The 26,354-nt window shown below is 47.6% G+C and overlaps 1 protein-coding gene across 7 annotated transcripts in view; it reads right to left on the bottom strand.

The window, feature by feature from the left end:
- Nucleotides 1–17,336, bottom strand: part of CRCP (CGRP receptor component) — a 47,327-nt gene extending 29,991 nt beyond the window's left edge. For 2 of the 7 annotated variants that reach the window (XM_077996656.1, XM_015133381.3), the window contains exon 1: nucleotides 9,541–9,633. In XM_077996656.1, the coding sequence (XP_077852782.1) occupies nucleotides 9,541–9,548 (8 nt within the window). In that variant the 5' untranslated portion in view covers nucleotides 9,549–9,633. Of the gene's footprint in view, nucleotides 1–3,464; nucleotides 3,580–4,130; nucleotides 4,267–9,540; nucleotides 9,793–17,278 lie in introns of those variants that run through there. The other 5 variants (XM_077996655.1, XM_077996657.1, XM_077996659.1 and 2 more) reach the window with 5 other exon arrangements.
- Nucleotides 17,337–26,354: the final 9,018 nt, after the last annotated feature.

The following is a 26,354-nucleotide window of genomic DNA, read 5'->3' on the forward strand; positions in this document are numbered from 1 at the left end:
CAAGTGTCTCTAATCAAAAACAAAGAAAGGAAGAAAGGAAGGAAGGAAGGGAGGGAAGGAGGTAGGGAGGGAAAGAGAGAGGGAGGGAAAAGAAAAAAGAAAAGAGAAAAAGAAAAAGGCAGCAAATATCCGAATCAAAATGTTAACAAGTGGTGACTCTAGGTAACGAGTATACAAGTATTTGTGGCACTCTTTTTGCAGCTGTTTCATAGGTTTAAAATTTTTCATGCTAAGAAGTTAAGGAATATGAAAATGTGAAACTATGGCCAGGTGCGGTGGCTCACGCCTGTAATCCCAGCACTTTGGGAGGACAAGGCGGGCGGATCACGAGGTCAGGAGATCGAGACCATCCTGGCTAACACGGTGAAACCCCATCTCTACTAAAAATACAAAAAATTAGCCAGGCGTGGTGGCGGGCATCTGTAGTCCCAGCTACTCGGGAGGCTGAGGCAGGAGAATGGCGTGAACCCGGGAGGAAGAGCTTGCAATAAGCCGAGACTGCACCACTGCACTCTAGCCTGGGCAACAGAGCAAGAGTCCGTCTCAATAAAAATAAAAAATAAAAAAAAAAGAAAATGTAAAGCTAAAATAAAGAATGCCATAAGGTTAAAAAAAAAAACAACTGTAACTTATAATTGAGGATGTAAAATACATTTTCCCCCAAAGTTGTTTTTTGTTGTTGTTGTTGTTGTTGTTGTTTTTTGAGACAGAGTTTCGCTCTTGTTGCCCAGGCTGGAGTGCAATGGCATGATCTCAGCTTACCACAACCTCCACTTCCCGGGTTCAAGCGATTCTCCTGCCTCAGCCTCCCAAGTAGCTGGTATTACAGGCATGAGCCACCACACCCGGCTAATTTTGTATTTTTAATAGAGACAGGGTTTCTCCATGTTATTCAGGCTGGTCTCGAACTCCACCTTAGATAATCTGACCGCCTTGGCCTCCCAAAGAAGTGAGATTACAGGTGTGAGCCACCACACCGGGCCTCTAAAAGTTTTTTAGAGGTACTAGAACTTACTAGACACATCTAGCAATTATAAATGTACAAGCTGTTGATCTCTACAAAGCAGAACTGTCTGCTCTACAGCTAACACTTCAGTATTATGTAATATATTCACACGCAATCAGACTTCCAGAAACTGCTTACCTATACAAAAACTTCATATTCTCCTGTAGGACTTAAAATAGTACTCATTTTATTTACATGTGTTTAAAGCAAATACTCCAAATGCATTTTAAAGACTGTCTAGAAAAAAGTTCAGGGACTTGTGCTCATAGAGGAGAGACCATGTGAGAACACAGCAAGACATATGCAATCTGCAAGCTAAGGCAAGAGGCCTCAAAAGAAACCAAACCTGCTACACCTTGATCTTCGACTTCCAGTCTCCAGAACTGTCAGAAAATAAGCTTTTGCAGTCAAAGCCACCCACTGTGTGGTGCTTTCTAAAATCAGCCCTGGCAAATTAACATGGCAATGCTTGAGTAAAAAAACAAAACAAAAACAACTGTCTAAATCAATACCACAGGCAGGCAGTTACTTAATTTCCTCAAGTAATGAATTAGATGACTGAAGCTGACGTTCTATTTGACACTTAACTTGTAAAATTTGCTTAAAACGGTGAGTCAATTAAATGGATGTAAACAACTAGTTGGGGAAACTGAATTCCAAATAAACAGAACAAAAAAATCTCTCAGTGAACTTTCCTTAGAAGCAAACACATACACAAATGGCCCATGCAAACAGTGCCTATTATTTATTTATTTATTTTTGAGACAGAGTCCCACTCTGTTGCCCAGGCTGGAGTGCAGTAGCACGATCTTGGCTCACTGCAAGCTCCGCCTCACCGGTTCACGCCATTCTCCTGCCTCAGCCTCCAGAGTAGCTGGGACTACAGGCGCTCGCCACCACGCCTGGCTAATTGTTTGTATTTTTAGTAGAGACGGGGTTTCACTGTGTTAGCCAGGATAGTCTCAGTCTCCTGACCTCGTGATCCGCCTGCGTGGGCCTCCCAAAGTGTTGGGATTACAGGCGTGAGCCACCGAGCCCGGCCAAACAGTTCCTATTAATTGCCACACAGTTAACTCTTATGCAGGCAATGATTAAAAGAATTGTTCAAATTCTCCTATGCCCAACCTATGCTATCAAGTCATGCTCTGAAAAACTAAACTGTGGTACAAGCAAACTGGGCAGCTTCTGAAATCAATGAACAAATTAACCTGTAGCATTCTCTTGGGATCTAGCACATGGGTATCCTCTTTTCAGTCCTGTTACTGGGTTCTTATAGTACCTATTACCTACCTTTTATAAATATCAGTATTTTCGGCTGTAAAAGGAAAGAAATCCTGACACTACCTCAAAAAAATGGTACAGAGGATAGTGTCCACTTTGCTAATTATACATATTATGTTCAAGAATAAAAGAGTGGACACAAACCTTTCTAGCATATCAATGATCATTTATAGACAAAGCCAAACAGCAAATACCTTATATATAGACATACCTAACTTTGCTATATAAATATTTTGCATGGTGGCGCATGCCTGTAGTCTCAGCTAGTGAGGAGGCTGAGGCAGGAGAATCGCTTGAACCCAGGAGGTGGAGGTTGCAGTGAGCTGACGTCGCACCATGCACTCCAGCCTAGGTGATGCAGCGAGACTCCATATTAAAAAAAAAAAAAAAAGAAAAAATTGTAACCTTTTACTTGAGGAAAATACATTTCCAAGTAATGGTCAAGAAGTTTTTATTTTTAAACTGTCAATCAAATAAAGCATAAGTATTCCTCCCCTTTAATAAATTTCTGGGCCGGGCGCAGTGGCTCATACCTGTAATCCCAGCACTTTGGGAGGCAGAGGCGGGTGGATCACCTGAGGTCAGGAGTTCAAGACCAGCCTGGTCAACATGATGAAACCCCATCTCTACTAAAAATACAAAAATTACCCAGGCAGTTACTCCGGAGGCTGAGGCAGGAGAATTGCTTGAACCCAGGAGGCGGAGGTTGCAGTGAGCCAAGATTGCGCCATTGCACTCCAGCCTGGGTGACAAGAGCGAAACTCTTTCAAAAAAAAGAAGAAATTTCAGGTATTATTATTATTATTGGTACTATTATTATTATTCTATACTATTTACTTAGTAGGTATTTACTCAATAAGAATTTTTAAAGTAGCAAAAACTTAGGGGAGTTGTTCATTGTACCTCCTCACTTCAGGTTCTGGGAGTGTCTGATGAGGTACAATATACAGTCATCCCCTGGTATTCATTGGAGATTGGTCCCAGGACCCCCACATACACCACAATCCGAACATGCTTGTCTCCCAGAGAGCCTTGCAGAACCAGCAGCTAGGAAGTCAGCTCTCCACGTACGCGGTATATTCTCAACCCTCAAATATGGTTATTTTCATTCTCTGCATTGGGTTGCAGATTTGGAACCTGCAGATAAGGAGGGCCAACTGCATTTATTTTTTAACACCTGCGTATAAGGAGATCCATGAAGTTCAAGCTTGTGTTGTTCAAGGGTCAACTGTATCTGCAACTCAAGGTTCTGCTAAAGATCCCACGGAGCAGACTTCCAAACGCCACACCTCCTGTTGATGACCAGGTAAGGACCAGAAGTTAGGCTTCCAGACCTTTCCACTCCAGGGCCCTTCACTCCCAAATCACATGTCTATATTAGGAAACCTCATTTTCCCATGAATTACTGGCTGCAAAATTCTGGATTGGTCACCAGAAGTCACTGACTACTTGGCAGAAGTGGACAGGCTGTTACAAGAACAAAAACCCCTTGATTCAAACCATTTCACTTGGGAAAGTCAGAAAATATACACGCCTAGCAACTAGGATGCTAGCTAATGAATTCCTATACAGTCGGTCCTCCTTAGCCTCAGGTTCCACATCCTTAGATTCAACCAACTTCAAATGAAAAACATGCAAAAAAAAATTTTAAGAAAATGCTACACTGTTGCTGACATGTACTATGTAGTTAGGCCTAGGATGGCTGCCTCTGTACTAAACATGGACAGACTGCTTTTTGTCATTATTCCCTAGACAACACAGTACAATAACTATTTACACAGCCTTTACATTGCATCAGATATTATAAGTTGGTTGAGAATCAAAGTTTTTCCTCTGCTCTCACCTGACAACAATCTATACAGAAGACTTCTGTGACCAGACGCGTGGGGATTTCTCTCTACCAATAAGCAGGCAATCAACTCTGCAGCCAACACCAGCTGGGTATCTTCCCATCCAATTCAATCCGGACACTAACTACCTGGAAACAGTGTCAGATTTCACGGGCTGAGGGCTCAGTCCCAGAAGACTACCCCTACTTCAGACACCAGTCACACAAGTCAGGGCCTCCAGAACTTCTCAATGACGGGCTTCAAGCTGCAGTTCCCAGGACCTCCTTTTCGGGTTTCATTAATTTGCTAGAATGGCTCACAAAACACTTACTTAGGTTCACTGGTTTATTATAAAGGATATTACCAAGGATACAGATGAAGTGGTGCACAGGGTGAGATGGAGAGGGGACGCAGAGCTCTATGCCCTTCCCAGGCGTACCACCCTCCAGAAACATCTACCTATTAGGCTATCTAGAAGTTCTCTTGGGCGTTCTGTAGAGATTTCATTGGAGAGAGATGATTGAAGCATGGCCAACCTCATAGTAATTGATTGAACAAAGAGTGTGATCTAATACTAGCAGACTGAGTGCAGAAACCCAGCAAGGCCGGTCCAGATTCTCCTTGGCCTCTCTGTGCGGTATTCCTTCCTCCTGGGTAAGGGGCAGGACCCCCTCTGAAACAATCAGACAAGACAGGTCAGAGATTTTATCGCCAGCTCTAAGACAGAAAGGCAGCGGATTATTAGAGAGCAAGAGACGGACAGAGCTTCTGTTTTCTGAGGCCTGCTTCTGAGGCTTACAACACCCCAACATTCTTTTTTTTTTTTTTTTTTTTGAGACAGTCTCACTCTGCCACCCAGGCTGGAGTGCAGTGGCACGATCTTGGCTCACTGCAAGCTCCGCCTCCCGGTTCATGCCATTCTCCTGCCTCAGCCACCCGAGTAGCTGGGACTACAGGCGCCTGCCACCACGCCCGACTAATTTTTTGCAGTTTCAGTAGAGACGGGGTTTCACTGTGTTAGGATGGTCTTGATCTCCTGACTTCATGATCCACCTGCCTCGGCCTCCCAAAGTGCTGGGATTACAGGCGTGAACCACCGTGCCTGGTCAGAGCATCCCAACATTCTAACAAAAGACTGTCTTTTACCTTTACTGCTCTGAAGCTGTTCCAAGGCCGCTTCAGGAACTATGGACAAAGGACAAATACTTTAACAAAAGTTATGCTTACTATTTTAGTCACTCAGGAAGTAACAAGGACTATGGCAGTTGTGAGCCAGGAACCATGGACAAAAACTGGTATTATGTGTCATGAAATCACAATAAGTAATCTAGAGACAATTTAAAGTATATGGGAGAATGTGCATAGGTTATATGCAAATACCACACCATTTTACATAAGGGACTTGAGCATCTGTGAATTTTGGTATACGCAGGGGGTCCCAGAACCAGTCCCTCAAAGACACTGAGTGATGACTATATTTATGAAGCTAATAAAGTATTGTTATATTACTTTATTGAACAAGTATTTGCTGAATGCCTACTGTGTGCCAGATGCAATGCTAAGCACTAGGTGAACACACACTGGTCCCCACCCTCCAAACAAGTAAACATACATTTATTATTGCAACTTGTAATTATTTAAGGGAAAGTAAATCAAGACGATATGAGAGACAAAAAGAACTTATGTTAGACTTACTGAAGAGGAAAGGCAACTTTGAAAAGGGACACAACCTTCAAGATGAGAACAGGTGGCCAGGTGTGGTGGCTCACGTCTGTAACCCCAACGCTCTGGGAGGCTAAGGCAGGCACATCACCTGAGGTCAGGAATTCAATACCAGTCTGGACCAGTCTGGCCAACATGGAAACCCTGTCTCTATTAAAAATACATAAATTAGGCCGGGCGCGGTGGCTCAAGCCTGTAATCCCAGCACTTTGGGAGGCCGAGACGGGCGGATCACGAGGTCAGGAGTTCGAGACCATCCTGGCTAACATGGTGAAACCCCGTCTCTACTAAAAAATACAAAAAACTAGCCGGGCGAGGTGGTGGGCGCCTGTAGTCCCGGCTACTCGGGAGGCTGAGGCAGGAGAATGGCGTAAAAACCAGGGAGGCGGAGCTTGCAGTGAGCTGAGATCCGGCCACTGCACTCCACCCTGGGCGACACAGCGAGACTCCGTCTCAAAAAAAAAAAAAAAAAAAAAAAATACATAAATTAGCTGGGCATGGTGGCACACACCTGTAATCCCTGCTACTTTGTAGGCTGAGGCACGAGAATCTTGAACCCTGGTGGCACAGGTTGCAGTGAGCCGAGACTGCGCCATTGTACTCCAGCCTAGGTGACACAGCGAGACTCCATCTCAAAAACAAACTTTAAAAATACAATAAAAAGAAGAGAACAGGGTGAGGGCGAGGAGGAAAGTATACCAGACAGAGGGTATCGCAATGCAATTGTCCTCAGAAAGTGCTTAGAAGGTTAGAGGAGAAGGAAATACCTGTCAGTGGAGTGTGTGTCTGGGAGGTTGGGAGAGTGGCAAGTGGTCAGGCTGGGGAGTAGGTGAGGTTTCACAGGGTCTTGCAGGTCCTGGTGAGAGATGGAGATTTCCTCTACGTGCAATGGAAAGTCAATGAAGGGTTTTACCCAGGGGGTGACATGTTCCAGTCATTACTTAAGATCACTCCAGTTGCCATGTGGAGAACAGAATGGAGGCTGGGGAAGAAGAGTGAACACTCAAAGGCTATTGCTTAATCCAGCCCAGAGGTGATGGACTATAAAGCTCACAGTGGAGACGGTGAAAAGTAGCTGCATTCAAAATACATTCTAGGGTGGAGACAACAAGACCACTGATGGACTAGATTTACGGAGTGAGGAGAGAGGGCTAGATTTTTGGTCTATGCAATTGGATAGATGATGAGAAGAGGCTAGAAACACACCTTTGGGAACCATCAGCACACAGATGGGTTAAATGACAGAGCGTGGAGAGAAAGGGTCCCAGGACTGAGACCTAAGATACCTCAACACTTAGACATCCAGCAAGGGAGGAATGGGACCCAGGGAAGGACACTGTGAAGTAATCCTTGATGTAGGAGGAAATATCACAAAGGAACATGTAACATGAAGAAAGGAAAGTTTCTAGAGTTTCTGTATTAACCACTGCTGAGAGATCAAAAAAGTTGAGGCCAGAAAATCAACCTCTGGATTTGAAAAGACGGAGGGATGGAGGGATCAGGGGTTTTTTTTTTTGTTGTTGTTGTTGTTGTTTTGGAGATGTAGTCTTGCTCTGTCGCCCAGGCTGGAGCGCAGTGGCACAATCTGGTTCACTGTAACCTCTGCCTCCTGAATTCAAGTGATTCTCCTGTCTCAGCCTCCTGAGTAGCTGGGATTACAGGCACCCAAAACCACACCTGGCTAATTTTTTAATTTTTAGTAGAGACAAGGTTTTGCCATGTTGGCCAGGTTGGTCTCAAACTCCTGACCTCAGGCGATTCGCCCATCTTGGCCTCTTAAAGTGCTGGGATTACAGGTGTGAGCCACCGCGCCCCCTGGATCAGGTAATCTTAACATTCATTTCTGTAGACCAGTGAGGAAGAAAGCCCAACAGAATGGTTGAGAGAAAGAGGGGCTAATCAGCACTTTCAAGAAGTTTTGTTGGGATGGGAAGCAGAAATGGAGTAAGAGGTGGACATGTATGTGGGGACAGGGGATTTTCTAAGATGAATACATTAAAGCAGGGTTGTATGCTCACAGGAAATGCTCCAGTAAAGAGGGAAAAATTAGTAATGATGGCTTGGACTAGAGTAAATTATATGAATAGTTTTTCAGGTTGCAGATGAAATCCGATCCGTGGGTTGCAAAATTAATTCAGTGGGTCAACCTTTTTTGTTCTGTTTTGTATTGTTTTAGACAGAGCCTTGCTCTGTCACTCTGTCAGGAGTGCAGTGGCTCCATCTGAGCTCACTGCAGCCTCCTGGTCTCAAGCGGTCCTCCCATCTCTGCCTTGTAAGTAGCTGAGACTACAGGCATGCACTACCACACCCAACTAGCTTTTTAATTTTTTGTAGAGACAGGGTCTCCCTATGTTGCCCAGGCTGGTCTCCACCTCCCAGGCTCAAGTGATCCTCCTGCCTAAGCTTCCCAAAGTGCTGGGATTACTGACATGAGCCACCATGCTTGGCCCCCTTCATCTTAAAAAATAGACAATATGAGAGTGTACTCCATACATTATTGTTTCATGATCCTTTCATTTCAGTTACACAGACATATTGTGTTAAGTTAAAAAAAAAAAAAAATGGGAAGGGACCAGGTGAGGTGGCTCACGCCTGCAATCCCAGCATTTTGGGAGTACAAGGCAGGAGGATCACTTGAGCTTAGGAGCTGGAGACCAGCCTGGGCTGTAGTGAGATCCTGTATCTACAAAACTTTTTTAAAAAATTAGCCATGAGTGATGGTGTGGGCCTGTAGTCCCAGCTACTGGAGGGGCTGAAGCAGGATTGCTTGAGTCCGGAAGGTGAGGCTGCAGTGAACCATGATTACACCATTGCACTCCCGCCTGGGGGACACAGCAAGACCCTGTTTCTTAAGAAAAAACAATTAAGAATGTAAAAATCTGAAATGCCATCGTACATATAACCATTAAACACGAGGCAAAAGAACATAAAGGAAACTGAATCAAATAATCAGTGCACAGAGAACACAAGATAGGTAAATACCTACAAGTTAATATCAACCATATAAAGCCCACATTCGGAGTAGATGCAAAAACTTCCATTTGCACGACGTGCAACGAGCAAGCATGGAAAAGACCACGTGGAGTTAAATTGTCAGAAAATCTTTTACCCTCGCCTGTACACACCCACACACCCCGTGCTGTTTCTCCGGTCCCAGTCCTGGCTCACATCCTTCCCTTCTCCCCACAAAAACTAGCCCCTTCCCTCACAGCGTTGACTGCTCCCATCAAACTCTGAGAGCAGCTCTTCCGAGTGAGAGCTCCCCAGGGGCCCAGTGCTGCAAGCAGAGCTCTACCCGGCCCTGATTCATCTTTTCTCCAGGTACTTTCAGGGCGAACAGACTCAGGCCTTTATAGCCTTCTAAGTCCTGGCTCGGATACCAGGCTGGGCTCCACCCCCGCACTGTGACCCAAAAACGCTGGTAAATGAATGAGAGAAGGAGGGCGCACACTGAAAGGCAACCAGACCCGGAGGTGTTCGGCCGCGCACCCCAGACACAGGGTGTGGAGGGGAAGCGAAGGTTCGGAGGGGCAAAGCGAGAGTCCCGTTCGTCCCCGTCCCCACCCCGCGGCCCTCCCGGACAGGGCCGGCCCGCTGCCCTCACTTCCGTACGAGGGTCGCCAAGTTCCCAAGGATCTCGGCTCTCAGCGGTCAAACCGATGGGCTCCTCGGCCGAAAAGGGACGCGCCCGGGGAGACTTACACTTCCATGACGTCCCGCCTCGTCGCCCCTAGCTGCCAGCAGACCAAGAACCTCACACGTCACAGCTGTCCCCGCCGCCGCCGACCGCGCCAAGGTGCCAGCTCCGCGCGCCAAGGTGCTCGCCGGGATTGCAGCGCTGCATGCCGGGAGCCTGGCGGACCCGGAACCTCGCGCTGCGCGTTCGCCTTTCTCCGGGGCGCGGGTGGGGGAGTGTTCCTGCATCCTTTCACCAGGCCTACGTAAGACTGCTATGCGTTTGCGGACAGGATTATCTCGTGTTTTCTTTTCTTTTCTTTTTTTCTTTTTTCTTTTTTTTTTTTTGAGACGGAGTCTCGCTCTGTCGCCCAGGCTGGAGTGCAGTGGCGCGATCTCGACTCATTGGAACCTTCGCCTCCTGGGTTCAAGCGATTCTCCTCCTGCCTCAGCCTCCCAAGTAGCTGGGACTATAGGCGCTTGCCACCAAGCCCGGCTAATTTTTTGTATTTTTAGTAGAGACAGTGTTTCACCGTGTTAGCCAGGATGGTCTCGATTTCCTGACCTCGTGATCCGCCCGCCTTGGCCTCCCAAAGTGCTGGGATTACAGTTGTGAGCCACCGCGCCCAGCCTCTTTTTTTCTTTTTTGAAACAGAGTCTCGCTCTGTCGTTTCTTTTTTGAGACAGAGTCTCGCTCTGTCGCTCAGGCTGGAGTGCAGTGGCGCGATCTCGGCTCACTGTAACCTCTACCTCCGGTGTTCAAGCAATTCCCTGCCTCAGCCTCCCGAGTTGCTGGGATTACTGGCGCCCGCCATAATACCTAGCTAATTTTTATATTTTTTAGTAGAGACGGGGTTTCACCATCTTGGCCAGACTAGTCTTGAACTCCTGACCTCGTGATCCACCCGCCTCGGCCTCCCAAAGTGTTGGGATTACAGGCGTGAGCCACCTCGCCGGCCTATCTCTGTTTTCGTGGTCCAGGTTTTAACAAAGTATTAATCAGCTCAAGTTGCAAGATGTGATCGGGTTAGTGGGCCTTTGCATGTTAAAATCCCACCCCTCAGAGAGTAGTGAGGCTGGTGGCATCTGGGCTGCCAGAAACATTGTAGTTTATTCTTTTTTTTAAGAGACAGGGTCTTCCTCTGTTGCCCAGGCTGGAATGCACTGGTGCAGTCAGAGCTCACTGCAGCCTTGAACTCCTGGGCTCAAGCAATCCTCCCATCTCAGCCTGCCAGAATAGCTGGGGCCACAGGTGCGCTCCACTACACCTGGTTAATTTTTTTTTTTTTCTTTTTGAGACGGACTCTCGCTCTGTCACCCAGGCTGGAGTGCAGTGGCCGGATCTCAGCTCACTGCAAGCTCCACCTCCCAGGTTTACGCCATTCTCCTGCCTCAGCCTCCCGAGTAGCTGGGACTACAGGCGCCTGCCACCTCGCCCGGCTAGTTCTTTGTATTTTTTAGTAGAGACGGGGTTTCACCGTGTTAGCCAGGATGGTCTCCATCTCCTGACCTCGTGATCCACCCGTCTTGGCCTCCCAAAGTGCTGGGATTACAGGCTTGAGCCACCGCGCCCGGCCTAATTTTCTTTTTATTTTTTTTTTTTTTGAGATGAGTCTCACTCTGTTGCCCAGGCTGGAGTGCAGTGTCGCCATCTTGGCTCATTGCAACCTCTGCCTCCCGGGTTCAAGCAATTCCCTGCCTCAGCCTCCTGAGTAGCTGGGATTACAGGCACCCGCCATAACGCCCAGCTAATTTTTGTATTTTTTAGTAGAGACGGGGTTTCACCATCTTGGCCAGGCTGGTCTTGAACTCCTGACCTTGTGATCCACCCACATCAGCCTCCCAAAGTGTTGGGATTACAGGCGTGAGCCACCGCATCCAGCCACCTGGCTAATTTTCTAAAATAAAATTCTTTATTGTCCAAAGGGTCAGCTAGAAAATTTTTAAATTTTTTTTGTAGAGATGGGAGTCTCACTCTGTTGTCCAGGCTGGTCTTGAACTCCTGGCCTCAAGTGATCCTCCCATCTCCACCTCCCAAAGTACTGGAATTACAGGTGTGAGCCACTGCAATAGCCTCTGTTGCCTACTTTGTAAATAATAAATGTGTTACACAATCCTTATAAAGTGCCTGGCACTTTATTAATTACTGTGGCAATACAACCATGACTCTCTATGAAGTAGATTCCATTATTATTGACATTTTATAATCGAAGTAACTGAGGCAGACTTGGGGAGATTATGATTTACCAAAAGTCACTCATCTAGGAACTTGTCCAGTGGGTATTGAACCCGTCAATCTGAACAAATACTAGGGATGCATTAACTAGAGACTGATGAGTGGATGAATAAAATGTGCTACATTTGTACAATGGAAAACTACCTAAAAAGGAGGCCCACCGGGCGCAGTGGCTCATGCCTGTAATCCCAGCACTTTGGGAGGCCGAGGCAGGCGGATCACAAGGTCAGGAGATTGAGACCATCCTGGCTAACACAGTGAAACCGCATCTCTACTAACAATACAAAACAAAATTGGCTGGGTGTGGTGGGGTGTGCCTGTAGTCCCAGCTACTCGGGAGGCTGAGGCAGGAGAATGATATGAACCCAGGAGGTGGAACTTGCAGTGAGCGAGATCATGCCACTGCACTCCAGCCTGGGCGACAGGGCAAGACTCTGTCTCAAAAAAAAAATAAAAATAAAAAGGAGGCCAGGCTTGGTCTCAACACTTTGGGAAGCGGAGGCAGGAGGATTTATTGAGACCAGGAGTTCCAGACCAGCCTGGAAAACATAACCAGACCCCTATCTACGAAAAGTTAGCCAGGTGTGTGGTGGTGAGCACCTGTAGTCCCAGCTACTGGGGAGGCTGAGGTGGGAGAATCGCTTGAGCCGGCAGGTCGGGGCTGCAGGAGCTATGATCACACCACTGCACTCCAGCCTACAGAGTGAGAGACCTTGTTGCAAAAAAATATATAGATAGATAAATGCTGTGAGATGGATAACCTCCCAAAACATGGTGCTATTAATAAGTGAAAGAAGCCAGACACAAAATAATACATATCACCTGCCTGGGTGGCTCATGCCTGTAATCCCAGCACTTTGGGAGGCCGAGGTGGGCGGATCATCTGAGGTCAGGAGTTCAAGACCAATCTGGCCAACATGGTGAAATCCTGTCTCTACTAAAAATACAAAAATCACCAGGCGTGGTGGTGGGCACCTCTAATCCCAGCTACTCGGGAAGCTGAGGCAGGAAAATTGCTTGAACCCAGGAGGTGGAGGTTGCGGTGAGCCAAGATCACACCACTGCACTCCAGCCTGGGTGACAGAGTAAGACTGCTCCTCAAAACAAAAGGCCGGGCGCAGTGGCTCACGCCTGTAATCCCAGCACTTTGGGAGGCCCAGGCAGGCGGATCATGAGGTCAGGAGATCAAGACCATCCTAGCTAACACGGTGAAACCCTGTCTCTACTAAAAATACAAAAAAAAAAAAAAAAAAAATTAGCTAGACATGGTGGCGGGCGCCTGTGGTCCCAGCTACTTGGCAGGCTGAGGCAGGAGAATGGCGTGAACCCAGGAGGTGGAGCCTGCAGTGAGCGAAGATTGCGCCACTGCACTCCAGCCTGGGTGACAGAGCGAGACTCTGTCCCCACCCCCCACAAAAAAAGAATACATATAGTATGATTCACTTTATATGGAATGTGCAAGAAGAGGCCAATCTATGGATACAGACAAAAGGCTAGGTTGGGGGCAGGGATGGGAAGTGACTGGTAATAAGTAAGGAGTTTCTCTTTGGGAAACAAAAATCATCTAAAAGTATTATAGATGGGCCAGGTGCGGTGGCTCAAGCCTGTAATCCCAGCACTTTGGGAGGCCGAGGCGGGTGGATCACGAGGTCAGGAGATGGAGACCATCCTGGCTAACACGGTGAAACCCCATCTCTACTAAAAATACAAAAAACTAGCCGGGCGTGGTGGCGGGCGCCTGTAGTCCCAGCTACTCAGAGGCTGAGGCAGGAGAATGGCGTGAACCCGGGAGGCGGAGCTTGCAGTGAGCCGAGATCGCGCCACTGCACCCCAGCCTGGGCGACACAGCGAGACTCCGTCTCAAAAAAAAAAAAAAAAAAAAAAAAAGTATTATAGATGGTGATGGTGGTTGCACAACCCTGTGAATATACTGAAAACATTGAGTTGTACACTTTATTTTTATTTATTTTTTTTTTTTTGAGACGGAGTCTAGCTCTGTCGCCCAGGCTGGAGTGCAGTGGCCAGATCTCAGCTCACTGCAAGCTCCGCCTCCCGGGTTTACGCCATTCTCCTGGCTCAGCCTCCCGAGTAGCTGGGACTACAGGCGCCTGCCACCTCGCCCGGCTAGTTTTTTGTATTTTTTAGTAGAGACAGGGTTTCACCGTGTTAACCAGGATGGTCTCCATCTGCTGACCTTGTGATCCGCCCGTCTCGGCCTCCCAAAGTGCTAGGATTACAGGCTCGAGCCACCGCGCCCGGCCGAGTTGTACACTTTAAATGGCAAATTGTACAGCATATGAGTCTTATATTAATAAAGCTGTTAAACATTTTTTACTTGACTAAGTGTGGTGGCCCACACCTATAATCCCAGCACTTTGGAAGATGAAGGCAGGTGGATCCCTTAAGCCCAGTCTGAGACCAGCCTGGGCGACATGACGAAACATCATCTTTACCAAAAAAATAGAAATTAACCAGCGTGATGGCTCGCGCCTGTAATCGCAGCTACTCAGGAGGCTGAGGCAGGAGAATCGCCTGAAACCGGAAGGAGGAGGTTGCAGATCACGCCACTGCACTCCAGCCTGGGCGAAAGAGCGAGACTCTATCACAAAATAACAAAAAAAGTACATAAAATGCCACCCGGACCCAGCTGGCCTGGTTAGTGCGGAAAATTCCCTGTACCTTCATTGAGGAGACTAGATCCCACAAAGAAACGCTAAAGATGCTCCTTGTGTTACTCACTCAACCAATAATGTAGCCATGGCCAATCGGGGGCTGATGATACAAATGTGACTAATACACACCCTCTGCACTGGCTAGCTGACAGCCTAGTTGGGGAACCAGCTCTGGACATAAATAACTACAATGCATTGTGTTTCGACGGGATGGGGCAGGAGAGGGAATGACTAATGAGGTGGAGAGGCGTCCCAAAGCCACGGGCCTTTGAACTGGGTGAGGGGAAAAGTACACAAGATCTAGGAATTGGGTACAGGCTTCAGTGGAAAAGAGCAGTGCCTCTGACAGCCCCCATGATAAAATGGCTCAGGTGTGACTTAGTGTAGGGAGTTAGCTGGGTGTTCAAATGGTACCCACTAGGCCGGGCATGGTGGCTCATGCCTGTCATCCCAGCTTTTTGGGAGGCCAAGGCAGGTGGATCACTTGAGTCCAAGAGTTCAAGACCAGCCTGGCCAACATGGTGAAACCTCATCTCTAATGAAAATACAAAAATTAGCCAGGCATGGTGGCGGGCGCCTGTAGTCCCAGCTACTCGGGAGGCTGAGGCAGGAGAATCACTTGAACCCAGGAGGCGGAGGTTGCAGTGAGCTGAGATGGTGCCACTACACTCCAGCCTGGGCCACAGAGCGAGACTATCTCAAAAAAAAAAAGAAATACCTGGCCGGGCGCGGTGGCTCAAGCCTGTAATGCTAGCACTTTGGGAGGCCAAGACGGACGGATCACGAGGTCAGGAGATCGAGATCATCCTGACTAACATGGTGAAACCCCATCTCTACTAAAAATACAAAAAACTAGCCAGGCGAAGTGGCGGGCGTCTGTAGTCCCAGCTACTCGGGAGGCTGAGGCTGGAGAATGGCATAAACCCGGGAGGCAGAGCTTGCAGTGAGCTGAGATCCGGCCACTGCACTTCAGCCTGGGCAACAGAGCCAGACTCCGTCTCAAAAAAAAAAAAAAAAAAAAGAAATACCTGAAGGCGGGGCACGGTGGCTCACGTCTGTAATCCCAGCACTTTGGGAGGCTGAGGTGGGCAGATCATGAGGTCAGTTTAAGACCAGCCTTGCCAATGTGGTGAAACCCCATCTCTACTAAAAAAATACAAAAAATATTAGCCGAGTGTGGTGGCGCACATGTGTAATCCCACCTACTGGGGAGCCTGAGGCAGTAGAATCGCTTCACCCAGGAGACAGAGTTTGCAGTGAGCTGAGATTGTGCCACTGCACTCCAGCCTGGGCAACACAGCAAGACTCCATCTCAAAAAAAAAGGAAAAGAAAGAAAAGAAAAAAATAAAAATAAAGAAATACCTGAGACAAAAAAAAAAAAAGAAAAAGAATACCTGAGACTAGATAATTTATAAAGAAAGGTGGTTTAATCAGCTTACAGCTCCACAGGCTCTAGAGGAAGTAAGGCAGCATCTTCTGGGGAGGCCTCAGGGGTCTTCTACTCATGACAGAAGGTGAAGGGGAGCACGACCGAGAGGAGGGGAGGAGCTACACACTTTTATTATTACTACTTTCTTTCTTTTTTTTCTTTTTTTTTTTTGAGACGAAGTCTTGCTCTCTCACCCAGGCTGGAGTGCAGTGGTGTGATCTCGGCTCACTGCCTCCCAGGTTCACACCATTCTCCTGCCTCAGCCTCCCGAGTAGCTGGGACCTCAGGCGCCCGCCACCACACCTGGCTAAGTTTTTATATTTTTTAGTAGAGATGGGGTTTCACCGTGTTAGCCAGGATGGTCTCGATCTCCTGACCTCATGACCCGCTCACCTCGGCCTCCAAAAGTGCTGGGATTATAGGCATGAGGCACCGCTCCCAGCCAATTTATTTATTTATTTTTTGAGAGAGAGTCTCACTCTGTCGCCCAGGCTGGAGTGCGGTGGGACAATCTTGGCTCACTGCAACCTCCACCTCCGGGGTTCAAGCGATCCTCCTGCCTCAGCCTCCTGAGTAGCTGGGATTACAGGCATGCACCACCACACTCAGCTAATTTTTAGTAGAGATGGTGTTTCACCATATTGGACTCACTGGTCTCAAAGTCCTGACTTTGTAATCTCTCTGCCTTGGCCTCCCAAAGTGCTGGGATTACAGGCGTGAGCCACTGTGCCCAGCCAATTTATTTATTTATTTATTTATTTTTGAGACAGAGTCTCACTCTGTTGCCCAGGCTGGAGTGCAGTAGGGCAATCTTGGCTCACTGCAACCTCCAACTCAAGGGTTCAAGCAATCCTCCTGCCTCAGCCTCCTGACTAGCTAGGATTACAGGCACACACAACCACACTTGGCTAATTTTTGTATTTTTAGTAGAGACAGGGTTTTTCCATGTTGACCAGGCTGGTCTCCAACTCCTCACCTCAGGTGATCTGCCCACCTCAGCCTCCCAAAGTGCTGGGATTACAGGCATGAGCTGCCACACTGAGCTGGATCTACACACTTTTAAACAACTAGATCTTGTGAAAACTCTCTATTAAGAACAGCACCAAAGGGATGGTGCTATACCGTTCATGAGAACTTCACCCGCATGATCCAATGACCTCCCACCAGGTCCCATCTCCAACACTGGAGATTACAATCTTCATGAGATTTGTGTGGGGACACAGATCCAAACCATATCAGCTCCTAATCCAGTGGTCCCCAACCTTTTTGGTACCAGGAACCTGTTTTGTAGAAGACGGTTTTTCCACTGTCTTCTGGACTGGGAGACAGGAAGGTTTCGGGATGGTTTAAGCATGTTACATTAAATGTGTACTTTATTTCTATTATTATTGCCTTGTAATAGATAATGAAATATTTATACAACTCACCATCATGTAGAATCAGTGGGAGCCCCGAACTTGTTTTCCTGCAACTAGACAGTCCCATCTGGGGGTAATGAAAGACAGTGACAGATCATCAGGCATTAGATTCTCATAGGAGCACGCAACCTAGATCCCACGCATGTGCGTTTACGCTCCTATGATAATCTAATGGAATCTAATGCTGCCACTGATCTGACAGAAGGGAGACCTTAGGTGGGAATGCAACCAATGGGGAGCTGCTATAAATACAGAAGCAGCTCCTCTCACTCACCTACCACTCACCTCTTGCTGTGCGACGTGGTTCCTAGCAGGCCACAGACTGGTACTGGTCTGTGGTCCAAGGTTTGGGGACCCTTGTTCTAACCTATAGAATTTTAAAACAATAAATTTGTGGGGTTTTGTGCAGTAGTATGTTACTGCAGTAAGAGAAAATCAGTATATTCGCATACACATCTGTTGTTCTGTGCAGACTGTCTCCTGCTTACTCAGGGTCCAAAGTTACAAAATGCTACTTCTCCAGGTTTGTCCCTACGTTTTCTGCAGGAAGCCGAGTACCCCTCAGATACTTCCTAGATAGATCCAGGTGTCTCAAAATGTCATATGCGCACCCGCGCACACACACATACACACACACACACGCATGCACGAGCACCCCCAGAGTCTGTGCCCCCAATGGTGGCTGCCACTGGCCTCTGCAGTAGGGGCTGCTACCTTGCTGCAGCAGGCCAGGCTGCTGTTATTCCTGTGCCCTGAGGCATGGCCTCCTGCCTGACACCGTGTCTGCAGATGCCTTGAGCTGCTTTAATTTATTAGTATTTTCATTCTCTGCCTGTTGGAATCCGTGGGGCCTTGTAGGGAGACAATCAGAGTGACAGTCACAGTGTTCCACTCAGGATTGCCCCTTGGACCTTCCAACCAAGCAGGAGCCTTAGCTCTGCACCCTTGGGAGGAGGGACTCTTTCCTGGAGGCTCCCTGGTCCTGAGGGGGCCTGCTCTTCACTCCCAACCCAGCCCTCCAGGCAGGCCTGTCTCCTGGGGCCTCTGCCTTGGGCTTTTTCCCATAAACATATGCAGTCCCCAGAAAAGTGCTTGAGATAGCGCTTGGCACTTAGTAAACGCTGCGTAAGAATGCTTATTGGCCAGAGGCCATGCCTATGCCTGTCATCCCAGCACTTTGGAAGGCCAAGGTGGGAGGATTGCCTGAGCCCAGGAATTCAAGACCAGATGGAGCAACACAGTGAGACCATGTCTCTACAAAAAATTAGCCAGGCAGGGTAGCATGTGCCTGTAGTCCCAGCTACTCAGTAGGCTGAGATGGAAGAATCACTTGAGCCTCAAGGTTTGAGGTTACAGTGACCAACACTGCACTCCAGTCTGGGCAACAGTGTGAGATGCTGTCTCTCTTTTTTTTTTTTTTTTGAGATGGGGTCTCGTTCTGTCACCCAGGCTGGAGTGCAGTGGCCCGGATCTCTGCTCACTGCAAGCTCCGCCTCCTGGGTTCACGCCATTCTCCTGGTTCAGCCTTCCGAGTAGCTGGGACTACAGGTGCCCGCCACCACACCTGGCTAATTTTTTGTATCTTTTTAGTAGAGACAGGGTTTCACCATGTTAGCCAGGATGGTCTCGATCTCCTGACCTCATGATCCGCCCGCCTCGGCCTCCCAAAGTGCTGGGATTACAGGCGTGAGCCACTGAGCTCAGCCGAGATGCTGTCTCTTAAAAAAAAAAAAAAAAAAAGAGGCTGGGCGTAGTGCCTCATGCCTGTAATCCCAGCACTTTGAAAGGCCGAGGTGGGTTGATCACCTGAGGTCAGGAGTTCGAGATCAGCCTGACCAACATAGTGAAACCCCCGTCTCTATTAAAAACACAAAAATCAGTCGGTTGTGGTGGCACGTTCCTGTAATCCTAGCTACTCAGGAGGCTGAGGCAGGAGAATCTCTTGAACCTGGCAGGTGGAGATTGCAGTGAGCTGAGATTGCACCACTGCACTCCAGGAGACCAAGACACATCTCAAAAAAAAAAAAAAAAAAAGAGAAGGCCAAACGTGGTGATTCATGCCTGTAGTCCCAGCACTTTGGGAGGCTGAGGCTGGCGGATCACCTGAGGTCAGGAGTTCAAGACCAGCCTGGCTAACATGGTGAAACCCCGTTTCTACTAAAAATACAGAAAATTAGCTGGGTGTGGTGGCGCATGCCTATAATCCCGGCTACTTGAGAGGCTGAGGCAGGAGAATTGCTTGAACCCGGGAGGTGGAGGTTACAGTGAGCCAAGATTGTGCCATTGCACTCCAGCCTGGGTAACAAGAGCGAAACTCCGTCTCAAAAAAAAAAAAAAAAAAAAAAGTGCTTATTAACAAATCCCAGCCGGACACAATGGCTCACTCCTGTAATCCTAGCACTTTGGGAGCCCAGGGCGAGCAGATCACCTGAGGTCAGGAGTTTCAGAACAGCCTGGTCAACCTGATGAAACCCTGTCTCTACTAAAGATACAAAAGTTAGCTGGGTGTGGTGGTGGGTTCCTGTAATCCCAGCTACTTGGGAGGCTGAGGCAGGAGAATCACTTGAACCTGGGAGGCAGAGGTTGCAGTGACCCGAGACTGTGCTTCTGCACTCCAGCCTGGGTGACAGAGCAACACTACGTCTCAAAACGAAACAAAACACAGAAACAAATCGCCTTTATATTTCTGTCTAGTATAATTTCTATAGCACAGGGATTAAGAAAACAAGTCCTGGCCGAGTGGGTGGCTCACATTTGTAATCTCAATACTAAGGGAGGCTGGGGTGGGCAGATCACCTGAGGTCAGGAGTTCAAGACCAGCCTGGCCAACATGGTGAAACCCTGTCTCCACCAAAAATACAAACATTAGCTGGGCATGGTGGTGGGAATCTGTAATCCCAGCTACGCAGGAGGCAGAGGCATAAGAATCCCTTTAACCTGGGAAGCAGAGGCTGCAGTGAGCTGAGATCGCGCCACTGCACTCCAGCCTGGGTGACAAGAGTAAGACTCTGTCTCAAAAAAAAAAAAAAAAAAAAAAGAAACGGAAAAAAAAAAGAAATGGACACTTTTGGTAATAAAGCTTGAAACGTATATTTATTTTACCTGAGTTCCTTCCTCAGGAAGGGATCCCCAGGCCTTTCAAAGATTATCAAAGAACTAACCAGGTCATGGCATCCTGACAATAAGACTCCAGACCCCTCATTCATCATGATTGCTTCCTTACCCCTCCTGAGTTCCTGTTTTCCCACATATAGTTGCATTTCTTCCCTGCTGTATAAACCCCTAATTTTAGTAGTCAGGGAGATGGATTTGAGACTGATCTCCCAATCTCCTCTGCTGCAGCACTCAATTAAAATCTTCCTTGGCAATAATCACTGTCTCAATGATTGGCTTTTTGTGTGGCCAGCAGCTGGAGCTAGGCTGAACCCCACTGTTTTGGTAACGCTAAAATTATGAAATGTGATCATAAACATGCAGTGGTTCTAAAACATGTCTGCAAATTATTTTTTTTTTTTTTTTTTTGAGACGGAGTCTCGCTCTGTTGCCCAGGCTGGAATGCAAGAGTACAGTGGCGTAATCTTAGTTCATCACAACCTCCGCCTCCCGGTTTCAAGCAATTATCCTGCCTCAGCCTCCTGAGTAGCCTGGATAACAGCTGCCTGTCACCACACCCAGCTAATTTTTGTATTTTTAGTAGAGACAGGGGTTTCACCGTGTTGGTCAGGCAGGTTGCTAACTCTTGACCTTGTGATCTGCCTGCCTTGGCCTCCCAAGTGCTGGGATTACAGGCGTGAGCCACCGCGCCCAGCCCATGTCTGCAAATTCTCTGACACCCCTCATGGAGTGGAGTCTAATTCCTCCCCACCTTGAACATGGTCTGGTCTTCATGACTCACCTCCTTTTCTTTTGAGACAGGATCTCACTCTGTTTCGCAGGCTAGAGTGCAGTGGTGCAATCACAGCTCACTGCTGCCTCGACCTCCTGGGCTCTGGCTATCCGCCCACCTTAACCTCCTGAGAAGCTGGGACCATAGGTGCTCACCACCACACCCAGCTGATTTTTTTTTTTTTTTTCCCGAGATGGAGTAATGCTCTTGTTGCCCAGGCTAGAGTGCAATGGCGCGGTCTCAGCTCACTGCAACCTCTGCCTCCTGGGTTCAAGCAATTTTCCCGTCTCAGGGTCCCAAGTCACTGGAATTGCAGGTGCCTGCCACCACACCTGGCTAATTTTTGTATTTTTTAGTAGAGATGATGTTTCACCATGTTGACCAGACTGGTCTCAAACTCCTGACCTCAGGTGACCCGCCCACCTCGGCCTTCCAAAGTGCTGGGATTATAGGTGTGAGTCACTGCTCCCAGTTGATTTTTGTATTCTTTTGTAAAGATTGGAGTTTCACCACCGTTGCACAGCCTGGTTTTTTGTGCGGCCAGCAGCTGGAGCTAGGCTGAACCCTGCTGTTTTGGTAACACTAAAATTATGAAATGTGATCATAAACATGCAGTTCTAAAATATGTCTGCAAATTCTTTTTTTTTTTTTTTTTTGAGACGGAGTCTTGCTCTGTTGCCCAGGCTGGAATGCAAGAGTGCTCGGCTCAAGTGATTCTCCCATTTCAGCCTCCCAAAGTGCTGGGATTATATGCGAGAGTTACTGTCCCTGGCCAACTCACTTCTTCTAATTCTTTTATTTTTATTTTTATTTTTTTGAGATGGAGCCTCCCTCTGTTTCCCAGGCTGGAGTGCAATGGTGCGATCTTTGCTCACTGCAGCCTCTACCTCCCGGGTTCAAGTGATTCTTAGGCCTCAGCCTCCCGAGTAGGTAGGACTGCAGGCATGTGCCACCACACCCAGCTAATTTTTGTGTTTTTACTAGAGATGAGGTTTCACCATGTTGGCCAGGCTGCTCTTGAACTCCTGACCTCACTCAGGTGATCTGCCCACCACGGCCTCCCAAAGTGCTGGGATTAGAAGTGTGAGCCACCATGTCTGGCCCTGACTCACTTCTAAGAGGTAGAATGTGGTCAAAGAGACTGCATGACTGCTGAGGCTGCTTCAGAAAAGGTAACGCAGCTCCGACCTGGCTCTGGGGGATATGGGCCTTTGGAGCATGGAGCCAGCCTATAAGAAGCCCAGCTGCCTCCATGCCACCATGCTGGAGGGATTACATGGAGAGACCACACAGTTATACTGTGAGATGTCCTGTCTGTTCCAGCCCTCAGTCATTTGAGTCTTCCCAGTCTAAATACAAGATGTGACTGAGGAAGCTTTTGAAATGACCCCACATGGTGGTGCGCACCTGTAATCCCAGCTACTCGGGAGGTGAGGGAGAGTTGCTTGAACCCAGGAGGTGGAGGTTACAGTGACCTATGATCAAACCACTGCACTCCAGCCTGGGTGACAGAGCAAGACTCCATCTCAAAAAATAATAATAATAAAATAAAAAATAAAAATAAAAACATGGTCTGGTCTTCATGACTCACTTCCTTTTGAGACAGGATCTCAACCAGTACTGTAACCATATGAGGAACCATAAGCAAGACCTCCTAGCTAATTCAACCCCCTGAATTATCAGAGGTAATAATTGTGACAGTTGTTTTACAACCTGGGATGTCTCCTTACACAGCAAACGACAACAGGTATACACTTATAGTACTTTGCACATAAAAAACATTGAAAACATAGCAGTCCTGGCCAGGCGTGGTGGCTCACATCTGTAATCCCGGCACTTCAGGAGGGTAAGGTGGGTGGATCACCTGAGGTCAGGAGTTCGAGACAAGCCTGGCCACCATGGTGGAACCCCCGTCTCTACTAAAAATAAAAAAATTAGCCGGGTGTAGTGATGGACACTTGTAATCCCAGCTACTTAGGAGGCCGAGGCAGGAGAATTGCTTGAACCTGGTGGTGGAGGTTGCAATCAGCCAAGATCATGCCACTATACTCCAGCCTGGGGAACAGAGTGAGACTCCATCTCAAAAACAAAAACATAGCAATCCTAATTGTTATTATTTCAAACCAGCTTTATCTTGACCCACTAGGCCCTTATGTATTAATCATAGCAACTATTATTTATTGAACACTTAGTATAAATCAGACACAGCACATACGCGCACACCTTGTTATACTGCACTTTGATTTATCGTGCTTCACAGAAACTGCATTTTTTACAAATTGAAGGTTTGTGGCAACCCTGTGTTGAATAAGTCTGTCAGTGGCATTTTTCCAACAGCACATACTCACTTCATACCTCTGTGTCACGGTTCGCTAATTCTTGCAATATTTCAAACTTTTTCATTATTACTGTATCTGCTGTGGTGATCTGTGATCAGTGGTCTTTGATGTTACTACTGCAGTTGTTTTGGACATCATATACTGTGCCCAAATAAGATGGTGATTCAATCAACAAATGTGTGTGTTCTAACTGCCTCTCTGACCAACTGTGCCTCCGTCTCACGCCCCCTTGCCCTCATGAGTCTTCCTATTTCCTGAGCCAGAACAATATTGAAATTAGGTCAATTAATAACCCTACAATGGTCTCTAAGTGTTCAAGTGAAAGGAAGGGTCCTGTGTATCTTACTTAATGTCAAAAGATGGAAACATCGTGAGGCAGACATGTTGAAAACTGAGATGAACAAAAGCAAAGCCTCTTGTACCTGTTAACCAGGTTGTGAACACAAAGGAAAAGTTCTTTTTTTTATCTCTCTTGAGATGCAGTCTTGCTCTGTGGTCCAGGCTGGAGTGCAATGGCGCAATCTCGGCTGCCTGCAACCACTGCTGCCAGGGTTCCAGTGATTCTCCTGCCTCAGCCTCTCAAGTAGCTGGGATTACAGGCACGTGCCACCACAACCAGCTAATGTTTTGTATTTTTTAGTAGAAACGGGCTTTCACCATGTTGGCCAGGCTGGTCTTGAACTCCTGACCTTTAGATGATCTGCCTGCCTTGGCCTCCCAAAGTGCTAGGATTACTGGCATGAGCCACCGTGCCTGGCAGGAAAAGTTCTTGAAGGAAATTAAAAGTGCTACTCCTGTGAACACACGAATGAGAAGAAAGCAAAGCAGCCATATTGCTGATACAGAGAAAGTTTGAGTGGTCTGGATAGAAGATCAAACCAGTCACAACATTCCCTTAAGCCAAAGCCTAATCCGGAGGAAGGCCCTAACTCTCCTGAATTCTATGAAGGCAAACAGGGGTGAGGAAGCTGCAGAAGAGAAGTTGGGGCCGGGTGTGGTGGCTCATGCCTATAATCCCAGCACTTTGGGAGATCAAGGTGGGTGGATCACCTGAGGTCAGGAGTTTGAGACCAGCCTGGCCAACATGGTGAAACCCTATCTCTACTAAAAATACAAAAATTAGCCAGACATGGTGGCAGGTGCCTGTATTCCCAGCTACTCAATAGGCTGAGACAGGAGAATCACTTGAACCTGGGGGGTGAAGGTTGCAGTGAGCCAAGATCATGCCACTTCACTGCAGCCTGGGTGAAACAGCAAAACTCCATCTCAAAGAAAAGAAATATATTTTGTGGCTGGGTACGGTGCCTCAAGTCTGTAATCCCAGCACTCTGGGAGGCTGAGGTAGGTGGATCATGAGGTCAGGAGATCGAGACCATCCTGGCTAGCCCGGTGAAACCCTGTCTCTACTAAAAAATACAAAAAAATTAGCTGGGCATGGTGGCAGGTGCCTGTAGTTCCAGCTGCTCAGGAGGCTGAGGCGAAATCATGGCGTGAACCTGGGAGGCAGAGCTTGCAGTGAGCCGAGATGGTGTCACTGCACTCCAGCCTGGGCGATGGAGTGAGACTCTGTCGGAAAAAAAAAAAAAAAAAGAAAGAAAATTATGTTTACACTCTTCTGTAGTCTTTTATTATTTAATTAATTAATTAATTAATTTTTTGAGAGGGGGTCTCGCTCTGTCACTTGATCTTGGCTGATCTTGGCTCACTGCAACCTCAACCTTCTGGGTTCAAGTGATTCTCCTGCCTCGGCCTCCCGAGTAGCCGGGATTACAGGCACATGCCACCCTGCCCGGCTAATTTTTATATTTTAGTAGAGACAGGGTTTCACCATGTTGGTCAGGCTAGTCTTGAACTCTTGACCTCAAATGATCTGCCCGCCTCTGTAGTCTCTTAAGTATGCAATAAAATTATGTCTATAAAAACAATGTACAGGTCAGGCGCGGTGGCCCACGCCTGTAATCCCAGCACTTTGGGAGGCCGAGGCGGGCAGATTACCTGAGGGCAGGAGTTTGAGACCAGCCTGGCCAACACAGAGAAAACCCATCTCTACGAAAAATGCAAAAATTACCTGGGCGTGGTGTCACATGCCTGTAATCCCAGCTACTCGGGAGGCTAAGGCATGAGAATTGCTTGAGCCAGGGAGGCGGAGGTTGCAGTGAGCCAAGATCGTGCCACTGCACTCCAGCCTGGCCGACAGAGCGAGACTCTGCCTCAAAAAAAAAAAAAAAAAGAAGGACATACCTTAACTTAAAAACACTTTATTGCTTAAAAATATTAACGATCATCTGAGTTTTCAGTAAGTCTTTACAGTTTTGTTAATGGAGGGTCTTGCCTTGATGTTGGTGGCTGCCGACTGATCAAGGTGGTGGTTCCTGAAGGTTGAGATGGCTGTGGCAATGACAGGGCGTGCACTACCACACCTGGCTAATTTTTGTATTTTTAGTAGAGATGGGGTTTCACCATGTTGGCCAGGCTGGTCTCGAACCCCTGACCTTGTGATCCACCTGCCTTGGCCTCCCAAAGTATTGGGATTACAGGCATGAGCCACTGCGCCCAGCCTTAATACACCATTTTATAATTTTTTTTCTTAGACATGGTCTCACTCTGTCAGCTAGGCTGGAGTACAGTGACGTGGTAAGAACTCTCAATGAAGCCTCAAACTCCAGGGCTTAACAGATCCTCCTGCCTTACCCTCCAGAGTAGCTGGGACTACAGGCATGCACCAACATGCCCTTCTAATTTTTGAATTTTTAGTAGAGACGGGATTTCACCATGTTTGGCCAGGCTGGTCTCGAACTCCTGACCTCAGGCTATCCACCCGCCTTGGCCTCCCAGAGTGCTGGGACTACAGGTGTGAGCC

Source organism: Macaca mulatta, chromosome 3 (assembly GCF_049350105.2).
Source record: "Macaca mulatta isolate MMU2019108-1 chromosome 3, T2T-MMU8v2.0, whole genome shotgun sequence".
NCBI lineage: Eukaryota > Metazoa > Chordata > Mammalia > Primates > Cercopithecidae > Macaca > Macaca mulatta.